The 25421-nt window shown below is 35.8% G+C and overlaps 1 protein-coding gene across 1 annotated transcript in view; it reads right to left on the bottom strand.

Moving 5' to 3' along the window:
• Positions 1-6463: 6463 nt before the first annotated feature.
• Positions 6464-25421, bottom strand: part of SYAP1 (synapse associated protein 1) — a 30073-nt gene continuing 11115 nt past the window's right edge. Inside the window, exons 3-8 of the mRNA XM_027835324.1 lie at positions 24803-24876; positions 19175-19314; positions 11402-11550; positions 9289-9347; positions 8720-8867; positions 6464-7455 (exon numbers count right to left, since the gene is read on the bottom strand). Coding sequence (XP_027691125.1) covers positions 7328-7455; positions 8720-8867; positions 9289-9347; positions 11402-11550; positions 19175-19314; positions 24803-24876 — 698 coding nt within the window. The 3' untranslated portion in view covers positions 6464-7327. The remainder of the gene's footprint in view (positions 7456-8719; positions 8868-9288; positions 9348-11401; positions 11551-19174; positions 19315-24802; positions 24877-25421) is intronic.

Genomic DNA, 25421 nt, shown 5'->3' with positions numbered 1-25421 from the left:
TCTCTGGTCTCTCATCCAAGATATGTAAGAAATTGATACACATTAGAAGTCATTTGCCAACAGGTAAATTGTCAAGGAATACGAACAGGCAGTTCTCTGAGGCAGAAATCCAACTGATCAAGTCACATTAAAAAAAAAAAATGTTCCAAGTCTATTAATAAGAGAAAAGCAAATTAAGACAATTCTAAAGTTTTACATCAAACCCAGCAGATTGGCAAAGATGATAAGAATGAAAAAATTACATTTGTTGAAGTCATTGTGGGAAGACAAGTGAAGTTGTGAGTTAATCCAGCCATTCTGAAAAGCAAGTTGAAACTATACTCCAAAAGTTATTAACCTGTGCATACTTTTTTGACGCAGTGATAGCACTACTAAGCATATTTCCCAAAGAGATCAAAGAAAGAAAAGGACCTTTATGAACAAAGTATTTGTAGAAGCACTTTTTGTTGTAGCAAGTAACTGCAAACTAAAGGAGTGCCTTAGCCAATTGGAGAATGACTAACAAATTATGGGATATGAATGTTATGGAATACTACTGTCCCTAAGAAATTATGAAAGTGGTAGATTCAAAAAAACCTTGGAAGACTTGTGTGAACTGATGCAATGAAAAGTGAGCAGATTAATTTATACAATAACTACAAAATATAAAATGAAATAACTTTGAAAGATTAAGAAATTTCATAACAGAGAGGTGACATACTGACAGAGAAGTACAGAATGAGACATACATTTTCAAGTGGCCTATGAGTTTGGTTTATTTTTTTGCATATTTATGTGATTATTTGTTGCAAGGGAAGGCTTTTTTTTAAGTGATGTAAAATAAAAAAGAAAATACTAATGAAACATTTTTAAATGCACAGAAAGAACAGAAGGAAGTTCATAGGGAGGCAGAGACAAATAGGACAGCTTTGGAAACAATGTAATGAACTTGTCATATACTTTTAAAAAATTAAAATAAAAATTCTAGGGAAAGAGACCATTGGTAACTTTGGAAGACAGTTTTAATCAAGTGGCAGGGTCAGAAAATGGATTGCAAATGTCAAGTTCATGAGAAATTAAGTTAAGGCAACTAAAGTGAAAAATTTTTTATACAATTTTGACTGTGAAAAGGAGGGAAGACATAATTTAGCATCTTCAGGCAACAGCAGGGCCAAGTAAAGGGTTTTTTTTATATTGGGCATTTTATTTTTATCTGGGCGTTTTGGTCAACAGGTGGGAATAAATCAATGGAGAATCTATGTACTAAAGTACATAGAAAGGATAATCATCAAAGTTGGAAGCTCCTAGAAGGGGAAAGGACAGTATCAAATCACAGACACAAAGTAGAGGGGACAGCCTTGTCACCTTGACCATCTTGTCCTCCAAGGCTGAAAAAGGAGGAAAGAATGGAAAATGATGCTGAGGTCATTTGAAGTATAAAGTTGGGGAGAAGAGTGAGTTCATCATAGACTGCTTCAATTTTCTTGGTAAAATTTGAGGTGAAATCCTCTGCTTCCAAGGAATTGGGAGTGGAAGGGAAGAAGGATGAAGTATGTAGCCTGAGATCTTTGCAAAGTTCCATCAGGAATCAATTAGGGAAGAATAAAAGATTAACACACAGCAATGAAGTCGGTTGTAATTATATAATGCATTTGTAGTGAAGCCAGAGGATGATTGTGTGACTTCATTCAGCAGCCTTAAAGTAGCGGCACAAAAGGCAGGGGGGGAGTCTCTAAAAGAATAAGAGTATGAACATCCTCCCTTGTGCCTGGCAGAAACAGAGTTAAGATGCAGATCAAGGGAACTGAGGACAATGAGCCAGTGTGTTGGAGAATATATCGATATGTACGTTGAAGTCTTCAAGCTAATGGGAAGGCATTGGGGCATATAGAAACACTGTGAGACATATACTGAATATCTTGAGAAATGAGGGACAATGGGGCAGTTAGGTGGCGCAGTGGATAGAGCACCGGCCCTGAAGTCAGGAGGACCTGAGTTCCAATCCGGCCTCAGACCAAACACTTGACACTTACTAGCTGTGTGACCCTGGGCAAGTCACTTAACCCCAATTGCCTAAAAAAGAAAAAAAAAGAGAAATGAGGGACAAACACCTAGGAGTTGGTAGGTAACCACCATTTAGTATCTGGATAGACTGAGTCTCAAAAGAAAGGTTGCAGTGATCGCATCCGGGAGAAGGTCCAGAAATGACAGTGGAGAGCAGGGAATGTGCCCACTCTTCCTACCTTAGTATGATGAGGTCAATGAGAGAAGGTGAAGAGAAGATGATTTCTGTAACAGATGAGGTGGTGAAGGATTTAGTGTCTTTTGGGGAAAAGTCAGGTTTCCTTGATATAAGATACAAAGAGTGTAAAAGGAAGAAGTCTAGTAAGAACAATAGTTTGTTAACAGTAGAATGGAGGTCTCCATAGGGCATAAGAGAAGGGGAGGGCAGAGCAGGTTAGGGACTAAGGAGCAACATGACGATAGTTTAGATGTTTTAGTAGTTTCCAACAAAATATTATGTGTTAATAACAAATTGTTCAGTTAGTTAAATTCATTAAAACATGACTTCAAGTAATCCCAGGTCATAAGTTTAATCTCTCAATGGACCATTAGTTTCTCTTAGCTCTCTAAGCCATAGTCAACTGTCTTGCATGTGAGTGCCATTGTTCACAACCTAAGTGTGCGCAGAAAGGCATAAAATGATTATCACTAATGAGGGGAAGAAACTCAAAACTAAAGAGCCTGCAAACTTTAGAATATTTGGGCCCTAATAATGGGTCAATATCATCTCTGTATGGACAATATTGTTAAAATGAAACTTATTGAGACCAGGATTGTTTAATTCTTTGTATTTGTATCCCCAGCACTTAGCACAGTATCTGGCACACAGTTGGTGCTTAATAAATGCTTGTTGAAGGAAAATGATACATGTTAGAGAACATGTGGGAAAATTGGAACACTAATACATTGTTGATGGAGTTATGAACTGATCCAACCATTCTGGAGAACAATTTGGAACTATGCCCAAAGGGCTATAAAATTGTGCATACCCTTTAATCCAGCCACTTCTAGGTCTGTATCCCAAAGAGTTCACAAAGATGGGAAAATGACTCAAATGTACACAAATATTTATAACAGCTCTTTTTATGGTGGCCAAGAACTGGAAATTGAGGGGATGCCTATCAACTGGGAAATGGCTGAACAAGTTGTGGTATATAAATGTGATGGAATACTACTGTTCCATAAGAAATGATGAGCAGGCCAATTTCAGAAAAATATGGAAAGACTTACATGAACTGATACTGAGTAAAGTGAGCAGAACCAGAAGAACATTGTACATAGTAACAGCAACATTATGTAATAATCAACTTTGATACTTAGCTCTTCTCCAGCAATGCGATGATTTAAGCCAATTCCAAAAGACTCATGATGGAAAATGCTACCCACATCCAGAGAAAGAACTATGGTGTTTGAATGCAGACTGAAACATACTATTTTCTCTCTTTTTTTCTTTCTTGTGGTGTTTCTCATTAGTTCTGATTCTTCTTTACAAGATGACTAATGCGGAAATATGTTTAATATGATTGTACATGAATACCCTATATCAGAATGCATTCCATCTTAGGGAGGGGGAGAAAATTTAAAACTCAAAATCTTATAAAAGTAAATGTTGAAAACTAAGAATAAATAAATAAATAAAATTTTAAAAAATAAGAAAAATAAATGCTTGTTGATAAGTTATATGTTAAGGACATACTTCATTTTATTGACAATACAATATAAATTGTTCTGTCTCCAGTCAGAATCTTCTAATTTTGTGAATCCACACATCTTATAACTTTGAAATATTTAGGCCAATATTTCAGAAAAAGAGTATTTAGAAATCAAAGAAAACACAACTCAAATCTTCCCACTAAAATCAGGATTTATTCAGGATAAAGTGCATCAAAAATTTATAATTAGGTAAGTCACCTGGATGCATTGAGTGAATTCCATGCTGAGTAATTTTTTTAAAGAAAAATTACAAATAGCAATACTTGAGCGAATCCCTGAGTCTGAAGATCACTAATGATTTATAATGGTTTTATGAGAAATTAACAGGTTTTTAAGTAGATATAATACATGCTTTAAAAGCTTGCATTAATTACATATATATCACCTGCTGTCATTTATCTTGAGCTTATAATGAGCTTTAGTATAAAATACTACTGTTCTTGGCAGCAAATTATGGATTATTTATCATTTTAGGCTTTTCCCTAATTTAGGCTGTGAAAGTACCTATTCATAAGGTAACTTACCTTCTTCCTCATAATAGAATTACTGGCAATAATTAAATCTTTATTAATTTCTTAAATTAAAAAAAAAAACCTGCCAAAATGAAACCAATTGCCAGTTATATATCATTTCTTAATATTTCAGGGTTTCCTCTTATCAAAAGCAAAAAAAAAAAACCAAAAACCCCAAAACAAAAAAACAACCCTGCACAAATTTCATATCAGAATATTATATCTAAAAATATATGAAAATTCAAGACAATTTTATAACTAAAAGTGGCTACACCAATTATGTATACAATTTTGCAAGTCATAGAGAACTTGTGATGTTACTTTTTTTTTTAACAAACTGCTTAAATTCTTTAAAACAATGCTTTAAACTTGAAAATTGTTGATCCTGAAAATACTCATTTATAAAAAAGCATAAGAAAAAGAAAACACTGAATATAAAGAAAGTGACTATAATGTATCTTGATAAATGCTTCATATCCATTCTAAAATCATTGAGATTTTTAAAAAAATCTCAAAAATTGTAATTAAGGGTTTCCATTTTGGAGTGAAGACAGAAAGTTTGACATCAGGTTCAAGTTTAACTTAATAGAGAAAATTCTTTTTGCCAAAAGTGGCAGCCCTATCTAGATTTGTTCCATGCTGTGAGCACTTGTAACCTATAATACAAATAGATACCATCAATATTTTAGTATTTAAATATATTTGCCAAAACCAGCTTAAATAATTTTTGTACTACTCAATGCTAAATAGTTGTTGCCTTTGTTAATATTTATTCTTTTTCATATGTATTCATATTGGGTTAAATATTGTCACTTTAGCAGTCAGATTTCAGACAATCTCAATCTGGCTCACAGAAAACAAATGGGAAAAATATTTCACACCACTGAAGAAAATGGCTACCCCATTATTTCTGTAAGTATGCTGCTTACCCTTAAAGCCTACTGACTTGGAATTGTGCAAAAATAAAATTTACTGATTTAATAGTTGATTATCTGTTCCTTTTTTGGAAACCAAAAATTCTTTCTATATTATACTTGATGGCAAAGAAAGCGGAGAGGAAAACTTATTGATAAAGACTGGAAGTAACAATGTGACTTTTCGAAGTGAGAAAGAGATCACCAAAAAAATAAACAAAGAAAGCAGTGAAGCCTGAGACTATATGAGAACAGGAATACGGACAAACAGCCTCTATACCCACAATAGCTCTATCAAAGATGCTAATTTTTTTTTCAAGTTTTAATAAAGGTATAAATTTCAGTTATCTGGCAAATTTACTCATCTACAAATGATCACTTCCTGACAATGCCTGAAAAATGAGGCATTGCTGTGTTAACAGACTGCTCTTTAAATTTATTTATAATTTTCTTTCATATTTATAAAGTTTTTTACAGGATAATTCATAACCAATTTATGTTTTTAAATTCAATAACCAACCATCTCACGCATAAAATATTTTATTAAAGCTGCGGCATGGAAATATTGCTATTTTAGGTCTCTTTTTCCCTTCGATCTAAACTCACTGGCTCAATCTTAACATTTTACTATGGTTTTTACCCTTCTGCCCCCCAAATAATTTTATCTTTGTTTCCCCCATCAGAAACCCCACAGCTCTATCAATAGACAGATATTTCTTACCTTTTTTCCCTTCTGTCTTCACTACCCAACACCACCCCAAAGTTTCCCATCAATAGAAAGGTCTTCAGGAGGAGATTCCCTTTCTCTGAATTTTTGTACCTTCAAAAGGAATCCCACCATAGACTAAAAGGTCTTGAAAACTATCATTTGTTCCATGTAATTTATGCATACCTTCGGAAAATTTAGATCCTGAGGTTTGGTGTTGACTGGTAATTTACAGCTTACCAGCATAGATGCCTCATGATGACCCACCATGAGTTTCTTTTAAAATGCCGGTATGTGTTAAAGGGATAATGTCTGCTGGACCTGAGTTGTTCATGGAGCATTTCTCTTTTTATTAAAAAACTGCTAACTTTTAGCACCACCCCCATCTTAGGAAATACAGGCTTTTAAAGAAATGTAAAGGCTTCAGAACATACCAAATGTTCTGGCAGTTGTCTGTTATGTGAAATTAGTACTGTCCCTTAAAAAAATGTCTTAACTAGCACTATTCAGCAAGATGAAGCCAGTAATGGTTGCTAATGTTCTAGTATGTCTCTATCCAGAGGAACATAAATACATTTTATAAATACAAAACTTTAATTAGTATTAATGAAGCTAAAGTATTTATATACATCAGCTCTACTTAAACAAGAAAAAATAAATGTAAATTTAAATATCTTCTGAGTACCATTAATACAAAAAGGTTCAAAAGTCTACAAGATCTGAAATGGTAGTGGCATGTAATTCAAAAAGAAAATCATTAAAATTATGTATTGTCAAAAAACATGAAGCTCTCCCCTCTCCCCATTTTTTTAAAAAGAAATCCACACTATAACAATGTTTTTCTAATTAGAAACTACAAACAATGCCAGGGTTAAGCTATTAAAAATCAACATGAAGTAAATTTTTTGGCTTCTAGGTAGGTTTTCTGAAAGTACTTACCAAAAGAAGCTACTCCCATACAGTAATTCTGAAATATTTCCTCTAAGTTCTTTGGCATGGTTTGGTCATTTAGGAGATAATAATTAAAGAGAATTAAGTATTTTAATGCATATGTACAGTGATAAAACTACAAACATGAAGAAATTTTATAAAACTCTGCATGAAGAATAAATTAATGATGTCCTACTTTTAACCTCAGAAAATGTAGTATTCTAAAATCTTCATTTTCTGCTACCTTTACCTCAACATAGCCTACATATCGGATTTCTAAGTTATATTCAAATAAGCTATTGTTATGTGAAACATACACTTGTGATTATTAGGAATAAACTATATTTAATTTTAAAGAAAAAAATAATGCTGGTTGTTTCCCTACATACTGATCCTCAATATGCCATTATATACTCTTCAGTTTCTCCACATTTGGGGGAGTCCAGACTAACAGAATTTCATGTCAGTGTATGGAACATTTAAAGATTATGTTGTATTCCATGAAACAGTTAATTTCCTTCCTGAAGCATTTCTTCAATTTCTTTGTCCCAGTTTTCATCCCGCTTCTCTGATTCTGTCACCACTTCATATTCCTGAAGTTCCTGCTGTAGTTCTTTTTCCCAATCTGCAGATTCTTCTGTCAGAAATAAAATTAAAGTTAAAATATAGAAACAGGGAATTTTCGAGTGAAGAAATACAAGCAATCAATAACCATATTTTAAAAATGTCTCAAATCACTAATAGTAAGAAAAATAAATTAAAATAAGTCTAAATTTTCACTTCATTCCATGGCTAGCTCAACAGGCACCAATAAACTTTGTATATGTTTAAGAAAAGCTTAGGTTCAAGCGTAGAGAGAGAAGCTAGAAAGTTTATCTTTTAAAATAATAGATATGTATAACCTATATCAGATTACTTGCTGTCCTGGGGAGCAGGAAGGGAAAGGAAGGAGGAAGAAAAATTTGAAACTCAAAATCTTACAAAATACAATGTTGAAAACTATCTTTACATGCAATTGGAAAAAAATAAAATACTATTAAGTGCAAAAAAAAAAAAGACTTCAGAGTCATTTGAATAGAAAAAGTAAATAAGTAAAATGATGGATAAATTTGCTTTTCTGCCTTGTCTCCCACCCACATTTCCTTCTGGGACTGTGTAAACCTGGGTTAAACTATCTTGCAAAAGGGGCAGTGAGGTGGAGCAGTGGATAGAACACCGGCCCTGGAGTCAGGAAGACCTGAGTACAAATCTGGCCTCAGACACATAATAATTCCTAATTGTGTGACTCTGGGCAAGTCACTTAACCCCAACTATCTCACCAAAAAAAAAAAAAAAATACACACACACACACACAGATAAATAAATAATCTTGCAAGAAAGACTGATGAGGAAGATGCTAAGAGAATCGGTGACTTCCAGGACAATTTCTCCACTCACATTGCAACAGCTGACAATGTCTCCACCACTAACACCCTTTTCTTCCAGCTGGAAAGTGTCTCTATAGAACTTTAGTCTAAGAAAGTACCTACACCAACCACACTCACTTCAAACCTGATTTAGCCGTGGTTCCCTGGCCAATTTTTTAAACTCTTCCTCTCTCCTTGGTTGCTTTCCCCATTAGAATGCAAACTCCTTAAGGGCACAGAATTTCTTTTTGCTATATTTGTACTCCTAAAACTTAGCATACTGGCACATACTAAGCACTTAATATGTCTTGATAAATGCTGTATCTACCTACCTATTTACTATCCACCTTATAGTTCACAATGCAAAATCAGGCTGATGTTATTTTAAAATCTTTCAAATGGTTATACAACTGATTTTAAAGAATATTTTTAATGATCAATTTAATAATATTAAGTAATATCAAGCAATTTATTGTATAAACTAATTCTTCTTACCTTCCAATACAGTCATTTCTCCTTCCTTTTTGTCAAGCACCAACTGTTCCATCTCCTTTCTTAGGTCTTCCTGATTAAAGTTGCAAGCATCAAAGGCATCACTAACAAATTCAGATACACCAGGGCTAGTTGATATCTCTTCCTCATCCTGAAATTCAATTATTGAGTTTTTATAAATTTTTCCACAGCAAGTGTAAATATTCTATGATTTTCTTTAGTCAGTTAACAATGTAGTATATTTATTCTACTTTTTCACCCTGCTTGCTGCAAAAGAAAATAATCATGTTTATCCTTCCTAGCACAAACCTTTTATCATTCTCATCCTTGGAACACTAAACATTCACACACACACACACACACAAAATTACTAAACCTAGAATTAGTAATAGCAGTAAATTGCCCTGTGACTCAACTGTAAAGTCTTTGATTACTCAAGCGCTGAATTCTTCCATTTTAAACAGATACGAGACTCAATATCTTAACTATTTTTAAATAGTATTTGAGTTAAGTAGACAAGTTTATTTTAATTCCATACTTCAACTTTTAAGTACAATATAGAATTACATTACCTCTTGAGGTTTAAGCTGAGATTTAATTCCAACAGGTGGTGTTTTAGGTCGTACTGCCTCTATGAAGTGAGAATACAAAGACACAATAATTGCTTGATTAATTTTAAGCAATTCAAACTAAAATGTCCATTAATAGATTGTTGCATCATAAAATTGCTTAATTTTAAATTATGAGTGTTATTTTTTTCTTACATTTCCCACCCAATAAAATTTATAAATAAAAAGCAAAAGAATGAATTGATACTTAATAAAAGTAGGCTTCAGATTAACTCTCTTCCCTATAGACAAATGTAAGGTATTATTTTATTTTTTAAACTATAGTTATAAAGATTCTTTTTTTTTTTTGGTGAGGCAAGTGGGGTTAAGTGACCTGCCCGGAGTCACACAGTTAGTGAGTGTTATATGTCTGACATCGGATTTGAACCCAGGTCCTCCTGGGTCCAGGGCTGGTGCTCTTTCTACTGCGCCACCTAGCTGCCCCAGTTATAAAGATTCTTAAGGCAGTTCAATCCCATTGTCCTTCATTATACAAAGTCAAGTCAAATTAACAAGCACTTATTAAGCCCTGTCAAGCACTATATTAAGTGTTAGAGGAAACAAAGAAAGGCAAAAACAACATCCCAGCTCTCAAGGAGCTCTCATTCCAATGGGGGACACAATACATAATTAACTAGGTACATAAAATATAGGTATAGCATAAATAGAAGGTAGCATGAGAAGAAAGGTACTAGCAGCTGGAAGGATCAGGAAAAGCCTCCTGTGGAACGTGGAATATGGACCAAGTCTTGAAGTAAACTAGGGAAGTTAAGAGTCGGATTGAAGGAGGGACGGTGCTCCAGATACAGGAGACAGGTGGTACAAAGGCAGAGAAAAAGAAAATGGAGTGTAGTATAGAAGATACAAAAAAGCCAGAGTTGCTAGATTGTAGCATACATGGGGAGGAGTCATACAGAAGTAGAAATGAGAAGGTAAAAATGACCAGGTTATGAAGACTTTCAAATGCCAAAAATATGAGTTTATATTTGGATCCTGGAGGTAACAGGGAGCCAAAGTGTAGACTGGTTTGGACCAATTAAAAAGCTACTGCAATATTCCTGGGAAGAGATGGTGAGGGCAGTGGCTGTTTGAGGGAGGAGAAAGTAATATATAGAAGAGATCTTGTGAAGGTAGAAATGGCAAAATATGGCAACAGACTGGATCAATGAAAGGACTGAGGTGAGGTTTAAAGGGAAAAACAAACTCTTTTTTTCAATACATTGCATTTGAGACACCTACTGAACAATCACTTCAAGATGTCCAAAAGGCAGATGAAAATGTGGGACTGAGGTTCAGGAGAAAGACGAGGGGTTGGGTCTAGAGATCTGATAATCATCTACATAGAAATGATAAATGAATCCATTGGACCTGATGAGATCACCAAGTGAAATATCATTTCAATGTCCATAATAAAACACTAAACTCCAAAAGTTAACACACAACATACAAAGTTATGACTGTAGTCTAAATAAAATGCCTGCCACACAATAGGTACACATACACATATATCTCACTTGTCCATGAGAACATACTTTTCTGAACAATAACTAAGACTATACTGTCATAAACTGAAAGATTAAATTCTTTAATTTCATTGTACCTAGAACAAATAATTGGAATTGAATCAAAACTAAATTTGTGTCAGAGAATAGACATCTATCTTTGGCCATATCAGTTAGCAAATTTGAAGGAGAAATTTGCTGTGGGAGTTAGGTATAAAGAAAGGGAGATAGAGTAAGGTATTAAAAAAAGGGTAGAATTGACCTAAAGCAAATGGTGAAAGAATAAGAAGAAAAAGGTAGGATATGGGCAGGATGATCGGGGGAATAATGGAGAAGCTATGATGTAGAAGTGAAAAAACTGGGAAACTGAAAAAGAGTAAAGAAAAGAGAAAGGTTTGAAGAATCAACATTTAATGGGCAGGACAGGAAAAAAAAGACAGGTAAGGAGTGACTACTACTTCTAGAAAAATTTTTTTAAAAAAATCTTATCATTTGAGCTATATAAAGCAACAGGTTAGAAGTCTCAAAGACTTGTGTAAGAAAATAGCAAAAATCATTTTCACAAAGTGAAGTACCTGTCAGCTGTGAATCGCCTTCTCTGCCACTGTTCTTCTCCTCCTTTCCTACGGCTTGTTGCTGGGCTGCCAACGCAGTCAGCTGTGCAGACTGTTTAATCAGGGAGACACGATAAAAGTAATTCCTCCAAAACACTTCCTCTTTTACACTGAAGACAAATATGAATAAAGACATTAAAGACAATCTTTTCATTTCTGGGGGGATAAAAAAAGTAGCAGCAAAAAATGAAGTGATTTCTTTATGGTAGCAAATAAAAATATTACATTAGAAAATAAAAGGGAAAGAATATTCTTCTAGGATAGGAGATCTTAATAACAATCTGAGCTCCATCTCTTAAATCCTAGAATTATGAAAATTGTAATCTCCTTGAGGGCAGGGCTGTCTTTGTTATTTGTACTGCCCCTGTTACAGTACGTGCTTAATAAATGTTTATTGAATTGAATGAAGATACCAAAATTCAATGAATTAAGGTGTGTATATGTACTTGTAATTCACAAAGTATCACTATAGTAAGGTGAACATTTTAGGAATTCAATGTTTATTTGATATTTATTTACCATGAAGTTGCAGAGAAATATTCAGCATTAACTCCCTACTGCTAAAGGACCATGGTGTAGCAGAGGGATGATGAGATAGGGCTAAAGGGGATATTATTCTGGTTCTGTCATTATATTTGACATCTTGAGAAATCAATTTAGCCTTTTAAACAAACCCATCATTTCTCTACCTATAAAATGGATTTAATGATCATTTGCTCATTCCCTCTTAAAAAGATTACTGTGAACATTAACAAAACAGGAAAATTTGCTCACCTTGAAAAAAATTAATACCTGCTTGTGGATATCATTACTTTATGGAATTAAAAAATGCAGTTATTCCCTAATTTATATATTAAAAGTCTGTTTCCAAGTCCAGTGTCTGAAACTAGGAAAACATTCTCTTTAAGAAATCAACCAACAAGCATTTATTAAGTTCCTACTCTGTATCAGGTGCTGCAACTGCAGACTGGGGGTCAAACCCATATCAAACATCCAAAATCCTTTGGTGACTGAGATTTCTTTCTCTCACACTCCTTCTAGCTCCTCACTGAGATCTGGCTTTCTTCTGAGGACACTACAACCTCAGGCATCCTCTTTAATACTGGCTAAACCTTTTTTCATACCTCAGGACACAATGGTTTTGAAGGTAGTGTCAAAGTACTCCTTTTTATCCTCACTGCCATTTCCAGACTTTCTCCATTTCACTATCTTTTGGGAAAGTCTCCTCCTTTAGAGTTGGGTCAATCAGAATGTTCATCTGAAGCCACGTCATGATGACTATGGTATATTGGTTCCCTATTTTCCTTCCTTTCTCAAGTCTTCCTCTCTTTCCCAAATCATGCCCTTATAAGCAGAGCACTTCAACATCCATGCTAATTTTCCCTCAAGCTTCCTAACCTTCCAATTCTTTCGTTTCCTTAAATCCTATGACCTACTCCTTCACTCCACCTCAGCCACACAAGAGATGTTCATACAGTGTATCTTTCCATTACCCATAAGTGTTCAGCTTCCTTAATGAGTAATGATGACATTCATCTATCTGATTATAATCACCTAACATTACATCTCTCTTAGGCATCCCCTCTCCTAAACCTATGTTTTGACCTCATCAAGAAATTATCATGTCTCGACCTTTCAGTGCTTTCTTGTGCTATCAGCTCTGCACTGACTTCTTTCCTTCCTTTCCGAACTTGACCCTGGAGTTGGCCATTTCAACTCTACACTGTCCTTTGCTCTTGAATCCCTCATCCTCTTGTTCTATTACTGCTGATCTCTCGCCACAACTCCAGCCCTAGGTAACTGTTATCATGTGACTTTTCTACCCCTACTCATGAGTATTTAAACAGAGTTGAAGGAAGTCATACAACTAACTGTACTGTGCTGACTGGGTACATTATAAATTCACATTACCCAGCTTCAACTGGGCTCTCTTTTCTCAAGCACCTCATGTCTCTTCCTCCACACTCTCTCAGCTAAGGACATCACTTCTTACTTCACTGAGAGCACTGAGGCCATTCATCGGAATTCCCTCTTTTCTTCCCATTCTCTTCATCTCAAAAACCACCGACAGCATCTCCTACTCTCCTCCCTCCTCCAAGCCTCTGACAATGAAGTAAGGCCTTAGCAAGGACCTCTCTTCTTGTACCTTTCGCATCCCCTCCCATCTTTTCCAAAGACTACAACCTCAATTATCTCCCCTCTAAGCTTCAACTCTTCCCTATCTACTAATTCCATACCTATTTCCTTCAAACACGCACAAGTCTCCCCCACCTTTAAAAAAAACCCACTAGATTCTGTGATTTGTGCTATCATTCCGTATCTCTCCTCTCTTTCTCATCCAAATATATCTTCATTTCTTGAAGTGTCTCTTTTTCTTTTTGGGGGGGGAGGCGAGGCAATTGGAGTTAAGTGACTTGCCCAGAGTCACACAGCTATTAAGTGTTATGTGTCTGAGGCCAAATTTGAACTCAGGTCCTCCTGACTCCAGGGTCGGTGCTCTATCCACTCCGCTACCTAGAGGCCCCTCTTTTTCTTTAACCCTTTGAAATCTGGCTTTTTTTTTTTTAACTTTATCACTCAACTGCTCTCTTTAAAGTTACCCATGATTTCTTAGTTGCCAGATCTAATGTTCTTTTCTCAGTCCCCATTCTTCTCAACATGTCTGCTACATTTGATATTGCTAACCACCTTAATCTTCCAAGATACTGTCTCTTCCCTGAATTTCATGACAATATTCTTTTTCCTGTTCATTATCTTATCCAATTGATTGTTCCTTCTCCATCTCTTTGCTGCTTATCATCCATGTCAGACCCTATAACTGCAGGTGTTCAGCAAAGCTCTGTACTAGGCCCTCTTTCTTCCTTCCCTGGGTTACCTTATCAGTTTCCAGGAATTTAACTATAACCTCTACGCAGACAACTTACAGATGTATATATTCAGCCCTAGTCTTGTCTCTGAATTTCAGTACTGAATTACCCATTTCCTACTGGACATTTCAAACAGGAAATCCCAAAGACATTTCAAATTTAACTCATTTTTTTTTCTTTTCCTTTCTTTTTTTTTATTTTTTAAAATTAATTTATTTTTAGTTTTCAACATTCACTTCCACAAGATTTTGAGTTCCAAATTTTCTCTCCATCTCGTCCCTCCCCCCACCCCAAGTTGGCATGCATTCTGAAAACCCCTTCTCCTAATCTGCCCTCCCTTCTATCTCTCCCCCCCTTCTCTCATCTCTTTCCCCTTCAATTTTCCTATAGGGCAGGATAGATTTCTATACCCCATTTCCTGTATATCTTATTTTCAAGTTGCATGTGAAAACAATTTTTTTAACATGTGTTTTTAAAACTTTGGGTTCCAAATTTTCTCCCTTCCTCCCTCCCCACACACTGTCATTGAGAAAGCAAGCAACTCAATACAGGTTATACATGTGTAGTCATGCAAACACTTCCATAGTAGTCATGTTGTGAAAAACTAAGTATATTTCCCTTAATCTTATCCCATCACCCATTTATTCTATTCTCTCTTTTGACCCTGTCCCTCCTTAGAAGTGCTTGCTTCTGACTACCCTCTCCCCCAATCAAATTTAACTCATTATTAATCCTGGACTCCTCACATTTCCTCATCTGATATATCCAACCAGTCGCCAAATTTTGCTGTTTCTATCTCCACAATTATTTCTCACATCTGATCCCTTACCTATTCTCAAATAGTGACCCTATTAGTTCAGCCCTTCATCACCTCTATCCTGATTATTCCAATAGCTTAACTGGTCTTCCTGCCTCAGTCATTCAACATATTACCACCACAGCAATTTCCCTTAAGTGCAGATCTGACCATGTCACTCCTCTACTCAATAAACTACAGTGGCTCCCTACTGCTTTTGGGATAAAAACTCACTGACAAAAACTGCTGGGAAAACTGGCAGAAACTAGGCATAGACCAAAATTTCACACCATATACCAAAATAAAGTCAAAATGGGTTAATGATTTAGATATAAAGGCTGATACTTTAAGTAAACTGAGAGAGCAAGGAATAGTTTACCTATTAGATCTATGGAAAACAGAAGAATATGTTACCAAACAGGAGATAGAGAACATTATGAAATGCAAAATGGATAATTTTGATTACATTAAATTGAAAAGTTTTTGCACAAATAAAGCCAATGCAACCAAGATTAGGAGGAAAGCAGAAAACTAGGAAAGAATTTTTATAACCAGTGCCTCATTTTTTTCCCCACTTCTAAAATATAAAGAGAACTAAGTCAAACTTATTTAAGAATAGAAGTCATTCTGCAATTGATAAACGGTCAAAGGATATGAACAGGCAGTTTTCAGATGAAGAAATTAAAGCCATCAATAGTCATATGAAGAAATGCTCTAAATCACTATTAGAGAAATACAAATCAAAACAACTCTGAGGTACCACATCATACCTATCAGATTGGCCAACACGACAAAATGATAAATGTTGGAGAAGATGCGGGAAAACTGGAACATTAATGCAGTGTTGGAGTTGTGAACTGATCCAACCATTTTGGAGAGCAATTTGGAATTATGCCCAAAGGGCTATAAAACTGTGTATACTGTTTGACCCAGCAATACCACTTCTAGGTCTGTATCCCAAAGAGATTCTACAAATGGGAAAAGGACCCACATGTACAAAAATATTTATAGCAGCTCTTTTTGTGGTGGCCAAGAATGGGAAATTGAGAGTATACCCATCAATTGGGGAATGACTGAACAAGTTGTGGCATATGACTACAATGGAATACTATTGTGTTATAAGAAATGATGAGCAGGTGGACTTTAGAAAAACCTGGAAAGACTTGTATGGACTGATGCTGAGTGAAGTGAGCAGAACCAAGAGAACGTTGTACACAGTAACAGCCACACTGTGAGATGACTAACGTTGATAGACTTAGCCCTTCTCAGCAATGCAAGGATCTAAGACATCTCCAAAAGTCTCACGATGGAAAATGCTATCCACATCCAGAGAAAGAACTATGAAGTTTGAATGCAGTTCGAAGCATACTATTTGCTCTTTTTTTTTCCTTGTTTTGTTTTGTTTCCTCTTTCCTGTGGTTCCTCCTATTCTTCTTTACAACATAACTAATATGGAAATATGTTTAATAGGAATGTATATGTAGAGCCTATATCAGATTGCATGCTGTCTTAGGGAGGGAGGTGAGGAGGGAAGGGAAGAAAATGTAAAACTCCAAAGCTTATGGAAGTGATTGTTGAAAACTAAAAATAAATTAAAAAAAATTAATTTCTCTGCTTAGCTTTTAAAGACCTTAACAACCTGGTTCCACCCTATCTTCCCAGATTCATTGGATATTACTCTCTTCTTGCTCTCTGTAATATAATCAAACTGGCATCCTCAGTGTTCCTCATGCAATACACTCCATCTCTCATCTCTGAATCTTTACACTTGCTGTTCTCTCCATACTTGGAATGAGCTTTGTCTTCACCTCACTTTCTAAGATGAAGCTCAAGCACCACCCTTCTTCCCAAACTGTATTTGTCTATTTTTTATTTATTCCTTTTATATTTATTCTGTTTATACAGGTACTGACTGAATCCCTCATTTTAATGTAAGTTCCCTGAGAAAAAGAATTGTTTCATTCCTGGTATTTGTATCCCTAGCACTAAGCAAGGTGCTTGGCATATGGTAAGCATTTAATGACTCACTGATTGAAAAATTAAACAATGTCAACCCTCAAGGATTCTGCATTTTTTTAGGGAAGACATCTACACATCAAGGTAAGTATATGAGTTGGAAGTGCTCAGGGATGGGGGAATTCTATGAAAAGGCACAGAAACAGCAAAGGAAATGTCAGGTATGAAGTTCAGATTAGCTGGACCAAAGAATGCATGAATGAGAGTAATAAATGTGGAAAAGTTGAGTTGGAGTTAGATGGTAAGGGGCTTTAAATGCCAAACAGAGCAGTTTGTATTTGATCTTAGAAGTTATTGCTTCTCCATGGCAGCCTCTGTAATTTACTGAGAAGAGGAGTGAAACAGATCTATGATTTAGTTATATATCACTTTGGTAGCTGGGAGTGGAGGGACTGGAAAGTGGAAAAGACTTGAAGCAAGAAGGGCAATATACGATATTTAGCATGAATTAATGAAAGAGTCTTTATTAAGGATTGCAAAGTACTTACATATATCACTGTATGATTCTCACAACAATCCCCCAAGTACTACAGGTATTATCGTCCCCACTTTAGCTACAAGGTGTTAAAAATGGGGAAAACACATAGAAAGAAATGACAATAGCAATCATATGCTACAGATCACCTGACCATAGGCATGGAAAACATTTTCATAGTACACACAATACATCTGTGACAAGAGGCAAAATATATGTAGGCCCAGCCTTTGAGAACCCGGGGTTGCCTCCACATCAAGATGAAGAATCACAGCAAGATTTCTATGAAGGAATAGCATGAGATGACTGCCAGAAAAGTGAGTGCAATTTTATGCTGCATTAGTACAAAAAAAGGGTCTATTTAACTCACAAATGCTTATTCTACAATTATTTGATACAGCACCTATTACAGCTGAAGAACCATGATAAACACTGGGCCAAAAACGAAGTCCTTTACAATCCAGCTCCCATTTACCTTCTTAGCCTCATTTCCTGTCACTCTCCTTCACATAATGTCTATTCCAGCTAAACTGGCCAACCAGCTGTTCCCCAGGCAACAATGCCCTTCTTCTGTGCCTCTGCATAGGTGGCACCCCATATATGGAATACAGTCCTTACCTCCAGCTCCTTTCAAAGCATTCCAGAGGTCACTCCAGCACAAAGCCCTTCCCAATGCCCACAGCTGATAGTGCTGTTTTCCTCTTGAAATTACTCTGCATATACTTTGTTGTATTCCCCATAATTCAGTACAAGCCTCCTTCTTTGGAAGCTTGTCTTTGTATTCCCTACATCTAGCACAGGACATTGTACAGACAACAATTTAGACATGGTCCCTGCCTTCATGGAGTTTACAGTCATTGGGAGATAACTACTTCTGTTGTACTTTGGTTTTCTTTTTTAGACCAGTTCTAGAATATTTCCTTCAGTTCTGGGCACCATATTTTAAGAGGGACACTAGCAAACAAGTGTTTCCAGGGAAGAAACCTGCATGGAGAGGAAGATATCTGACAACCACAACATATGAGGGACATTTAATAATTCAATTCAATAAACATTATTGGGTACCAACTACCAGCTAACAACTACAAAATTAAGCAATAAGGAACTAGGAGTGGTTTGCTCAAACACATGACAACAAAGGGGAAACAGGGGCAGCTAGGTGGTACAATGGATAGAGCACCGGCCCTGAAATCAAGAGGACCCAAGTTCAAATCTGGCCTCAGACCAAACATTTAGCTGTGTGACCCTGGGCAAGTCACTTAACCCCAACTGCCTTAAAAAAAAAAAAGGCAGGGGGGAATAGTCTCACCTCTGCTATTCAGTAGTGGCAGAATCCCAAGCAATCTCCACAGACCTCAGTTGTTTTATTTATAAAATGAAGTTCTCACACTAGATAATCCCAAAAGGTCACTGCAGCACAAAAATTCTGATTTGTCACATTCAAATAAACATTTTCCAATAATACATAAGTGCTTATTTGGCAATTCAAGGTAGTACTAAACAATAAAAGGCATTTAAGTATAACTAAAAATAAAAGATGAGTTAGGAAATTTTAGTTTAAGTAAGTACATGCTGCTTACTGTTTAGGAACAAGGTCAAATCTCATTCTGTTCAGCAGTTCATCTTCTTGAAGCATTACCATAGCAACAGGATACATTTGATCAAAGTCGAAATTAAACTGAACACCCACTGGTGGATCACGCAGGAAGTTTCTTTTGTCCTTTAATTAATACAAAGACAGAGAAATACAAAGGATAAAATTAATATAAAACAATATTTGATTAAGCCAAATATTTTATTTAACCAGAAGAATAGCAAACTTTGCTTAAGCTAACTGTACAAAGGAAAAATTGATATAAAAAGCACCTAATCCTGTTAGAAAATTTATTCTTAATAAAAGGGGGAAGTCTTTAGCTTTTGTCAAATATGGATATACTTTTGTTTCACAACTTATATACATATATAAAAACAATTAGGATATCATCATTTAGTTTCAGAATGTTGCAAAAACATTTCTATTGTATAATACATACTGTATTTACACATGTATACTACATAATTTATACTGTATATGTTGAAGCTATTTGCCTCAATTTAGTTATACAGAATGCCCTCAAAGTTGTAGTGCAGTCCTAAACAATTAAGCTATTAAAATTTCAAAATGCACTGACTTTTGGGGTACCTTATGGTAAAAAATAAACAAATAGCTGGATTTTCTCCTTCATAGTCTTCTTTCACTCTGTTAAATTATTTTGTGCACAGCAAAAAACTCTACAGAATGTGGAGTTGTGGAAAAGTAGTAAAGGAGCGACAATGAAAATATCTGGATAATCTTCCACCTTCTTACATCTGTACTCTTTTGCCCTTTTCATCACTAAACTCATCTACCATGAATCAGTCACATTAAAAACACATGCAAACACTAATAATTTTAAAGAATTCTTTTTCACACTTAAATTTTGCTTTCTAAGCTACCTTATGTAATTCCATTTTTATTAAAAGACAGTTGATACACAAAATACATATTAAGAGAACTCTACCCCTAAAATTAATAAAATGGGAATATACTTTTCAAAATGACATATCAAATTCAACATATTAAAATAAAGAATTATGAATGTCACCCTTTATAAGCTAAGCCACTAAATGTGAACTTGTAAATTCTGTTAAATCCTGTAAAATTAGTTATATTCGCTTCAATTTCAACAAGCTTCACTTAATGTAGAACCTAAGTTTCAATTTGGTTATAGCTTTTTCAAAGATCAGCCAAAACTGTGCAATCACCATTGCGCAGAAACCCTTTGGAGGCAGCTGGTGGCACAGTGAATAGATTGCTGGGTCTGGAGTCAGGAAGTCCTGAGTTCAAATTCTGCCTTAGACATTTACTAGCTCTGTGATCCTAAGGCAGTGACTTCATCTTCGTTTACATCAGTTTCCTCAACTGTAAAATGGGGATAATAATAGCATCTAACTCTCAGAGTTGTTGAGAGGATCAAATGAGATTATTATTTGTAAAAAGCCCTTAGCACAGTGTCTGACACAAAGTGGGTGCTATATAAATGCTTATTCCCTCCTTTTTACCTCCTATCCACTTCTTATTACATTTCCAAAAACAGCTTGTTCAAACCTTCTCTGCAATGCCCCAACAACACCCTAATGCCCAACTCTGCACCTGGGCTGGCATCCTCCTTTACCAAGAAAACTTAGGCTATCTATCACAAACTCTCTCATCTCTAGTTTTTCCACACTTCAAAGCTTCCAACCTTTACTTTATCTCCTTTCCTGTAGTCTCAGAGGGTAAGGCTGTCCTTCTGTTTTATCAATGCTATCCCTTTCTACCAGGGCCCTTAATCCCATCCCCTCCCATCTTTTCTCCCCTATGACTATCATTTTCCATCTTTCTGTTTTACCTATAAAAATGCTCAGGTAACCACACTGCTTAGAAATCATTCCCTTGGAGAATCTGAAAGCAATAAATTAGACTTCAAATAATATCTCACATCACATAGGACAATAAGTTCCAAATGGCTATGTACCTAGACATGAAATGTAATATCATAAACAAATTATAAATGCAGGGAAGGCAATAGTACCTTTCAAAATTATGAACAGGGTAAGAGTTCTTGATCAAACAAGGGACAGAGAGGATCACAGAAGGTAAAATGGACAATTTTGATTATATAAAACTGAAAAACTTTTGCATCAATAAGATCAATGAAGTTGAAATGAGAAGGGAGTCGATTAACTTGGGAATCTTGGCAGAGAATTTCTGACAGTCTGATATACAAAATACACAGGGAATTAACATAAATATATAAGAATAAGAGCCATTCTCAATAGGAAAATGATCAGATGTTCAAAACTTCTTCTTCTCTCCTCAAACCTTCCATGGCTCCCCCTTTCCCCATCCCCTTAGCTCAGAACTTTATCTCATATTTTACAGAAGAGAGCTGAGGCCATTAACTGTGAGCTCCCTCTTCTTCTCTCACATCACTACTATACCTTCGGAAGGGCCACTATTTCCTACTTCACCCTTGCCTGACGTGATAAACTGGCCTTACTCCTCCCATCTCCTTCAACAGATTACCTGCTCTGTCATCCTCTATGACTCTATCCCTATCTACTGGCTCATTCTCTACATGTTCCAGCCTCCCTCATCCTGAAAAACCCACACTTGATCCTTCTATCCCTGCTAACTATTGTTCCATACCTCTTCTGCCTTTTGTGGCAAGACTCCTTGAAAGAGCCATTTACTTTCTCTTTTCTCCTTCTTCTGATCTTATCATTCCACCTGAATGGCTCTTTCCTACTTATCTGGGGATTCTTTCCTAATGTATCTGACCCAGGTCTGTCTTACCAGTCTGGTTCAATGCCTTTTTCCCCCTCTAAAGTAGGATGTTTTCTAAGGCTTTGCTCTAGGTACTCCTCCTTTTTGTGTTCTCCCTTTTCAGGTTCTCATTTATTTTCTGGGGTTGAATTATCTCCTCTATGCAGATGACTTCCAAATCTACATGCCCAGTTCCAATTTCTTATTGTCTCACTAGATATCTCCACCTGAATATCTTTTTTTTTTAAGGCCACTGGGATTAAGTGACTTGCCCAGGGTCACACAGTTAGTAAGTGTCTGAGACCAGATTTGAACTCAGGTCCTCCTGATTCCAGGGCTGATACTCTATCCACTGCACTACCTAGCTGCCCCTTCCACTTGAATATTTTGCTGGTACCGAAACTATAATCAACTTTCTCCCTAAATCTTGTCCCCTCTCCAAACTTCCCTAATTTTGTTAAGTGCCACCATCTTTCTAGTCACCCAGAGTTGTAACCTGCAATTATCTTTGTCTCTTCCCTCTCACCTCTTAAACCCAATCAGCTGTCAAGTCCTGACCTTGAAGACATTTCTTTTCTGCTAACAAAGATGGTTAATCCCCTAGCATAGGCCATCACTACCTCATCTGCATTATCATATTACCATTTTAATTGGGGTCCCTGTGTCTTGTTTCTCTCAATAAGACAAAGTGGCCAAAAATATCTTCCTAAAGCACAGGTATGGTGGTGTCAATCTCCCTTTCAAAAACCTTAATGATTTCCTGTTGTCTCCAGGATAAAATTAAATTTCCTCAATCGGCGCTTAAGGTCCCCTATAACCTGGCTCCAATTTACCTTTCTAGCATTTTTTCATATTACTCCCTCTTTCTGAGGCAGCTAGGTGGCAGAGTGGATACAGCACTGGGCCTGGAGTTAGTAAGACCCGAGTTCAAATGTGACCCAGATTCTTACTAGCTGTGTGACCCCAACAAGTCTTTTAACCTCTGTTTGCCTCAGTTTCCTCACCTGTAAAATGGGGATAATAATATCATCTCCCTCCTAGGGTTACTGTGTGAATAAAATGACATCTGTACAGCTTTTAGAAGAGAGCATGGCATGTAGCATGTGCTTAAAAAAAGGTTTTTTTTTCCCTTCCCAAAGTCTACATTTCAGATAAAGTAGATGACTAACTTACAACATCTCTTACCTTTGGGCCTTTGCATGGACTGTTCCTAATGACGAAAACACCCTTTATCCTCATCCCTCTGTCTACCAATCTCCTTCTTGACTTCAAAGTTCAGCTCAGGTACTAACCATCTCTATAGAAAGCATTTCCTGATTTTCCCAGCTGAGTGCCTTCTTCCTCATCAAATTATCCGAGCATGCCCTGTCTGGGTTTCTGTTTTGCCCCCACTGCACTTTACCTCATGTTTATTTTCAATTATAGAACATGATCACAAAACTCTTTCCAGATACTCTTTTAAAGACATTAGATTTCCCTCAGGCCCTATTTCTAAAAGACTCCTAACTGATTTTTCTGCTTCAAGTCTCTCTTCTTCGCTCTATTCTCTATATAGCTGCCAAAGTGATTTTCCTGAAGCACAAATGTGACCATGACACTCCTCTACTTAATTAACTCCAGTAGCTCACAATTGACACTGGAACCAAATATTATTTCATCTTTTTAATGCCTATAGTTTTATATGCCCACAATTATTAATATTGTAGTACATGCATTTAATTTATAAATAAGTAAATATATATATATATATACATAACAGGGTGCAGTTTCAAAGTTTTTTAAGCAATAGGGGGACATGATCAAAAAAGTTTGAAGACCACTGATTTATGAGGATTTTAAATGCCATTTAGGGAGAATGTAGGACAGAAACCTACAGAAATTAGATGGGCAGTCCCTGATACACAGAATTAAGTCTGCCTTACAAATTGATAAAATTATTAACAGTAATATTTTACATCTTTTTAAAAAGGCAGATTTCATTTACTTTGATCATCTAAGTATTATATTTTAGAGGGGGCTGGAAAATTTTATGGATTAATGTGCCTCAGTTATACTTACCCATATAAATAACACTAAAAATCAAAACACGTAATAGTAGGATCTTTATTGTGAACTGTTCCATTTTTAAAAGCAAATGTAACATGGAAATTAAAAATATTCTGGAAATGTTCAAATCAATCAAAAGCCTAATGTTTTGGTAACCCCTGTGTTAAAAAATTAATTAAATTATATTTTATAGTTTTGTATTTGAGAGTTATGTAAGATACTTGCTTTATATTATACCGTATCTTGAGAGATAATGAATTCATTCAGAACTGAAGAAAAGTTTGTATTACTGGAGTTTTGTTATACTTCCTTTTGTTATAGCTGTATCTTGCAATCTTATACCTCTCTTTCCCTTGGATTCTATCCATTTTTTTTTTAATACAATGGTGGGGAGGAAGGGTGTATCAGAGAAACTAGGCTTGTGATTTTATTGGTATAAAAAACTGCAGGTGAAGAAACTTCCTCTACTAATGCATATTTGCATCTGCCCTTCAAATTGCAATCTTAAGAACTACCTGAGGCGCTGATACTGAAGTGACCTGTGCAGGAATCATAGCCACCTCTACCCCTTAGTGTCTGATGCAAGACTTCCTGACTACAAAGCCTATTCCTTATAACTGTCCACTATATTGATGTGTCTCATTTCTTCAAATAATACTTAAGAGAAATCTTATATATAACTTAAAGCTGGAAGAAATTACTATCTATACTTTGGATACCACAGAACACTCAGTCAATATATGGAGAGAAAAATGTTTGTTGAGTGAAAACTGTATATGATCACACACGTGACATGGCAGGTGATCATTCATGTTTGTCTCAACAAGAAACTTACTGCAGATAAGGCCAATATTTGTTGCTGAATTGTTTCTTCTTCATTACTGTCAACCCATGGAGGCACTGCTGCTTCTATAAGTTAAAAAAAAAAATGGTCATGATGAGAAGTGAATTATACTGATTATACAAAATAAAGAATGAGACAACTTCAATACACCCAGTAAAACATCAACTTAGTGTGTTTTATTTATAAACAATTTTAAATTTCATTAAATTGGCATTATATCTACTGTACGTGAATCTGAAGAAGAGATACTACACTTGACTTACAAGAAAGAGCAGTGAAGAGGCTGAAAGGGCAGGAACTATGAGGAGTTTTGAGAAATGTGAACTAAACAAAGAAATAGCCAAAGAGAAAACAAAACACTGAACTGAGCTAAAAATAATTAAAGAATTAAACTTCTTGGGTTACATTTTGCCCTGGACTACATAAGTACCAGAGCTCCTAGCTACCTGAGGGATACAGACTAATCTCAAACACACTCAATTTATCAATGACCCACCTCCCCCAACACACACTCCCTAGAAGATGATCTCTCTTTTCCTGCAATAAAAAATACTAGATATCTTCACTCAGGGCATCCAATTAATTTAATCAATTTTAGTCTCACTGTAGC

This window comes from Vombatus ursinus, unplaced genomic scaffold (assembly GCF_900497805.2).
Source record: "Vombatus ursinus unplaced genomic scaffold, bare-nosed wombat genome assembly UNPS02014814.1, whole genome shotgun sequence".
NCBI lineage: Eukaryota > Metazoa > Chordata > Mammalia > Diprotodontia > Vombatidae > Vombatus > Vombatus ursinus.
This window is presented reverse-complemented; position numbering and strand designations above follow the sequence as displayed.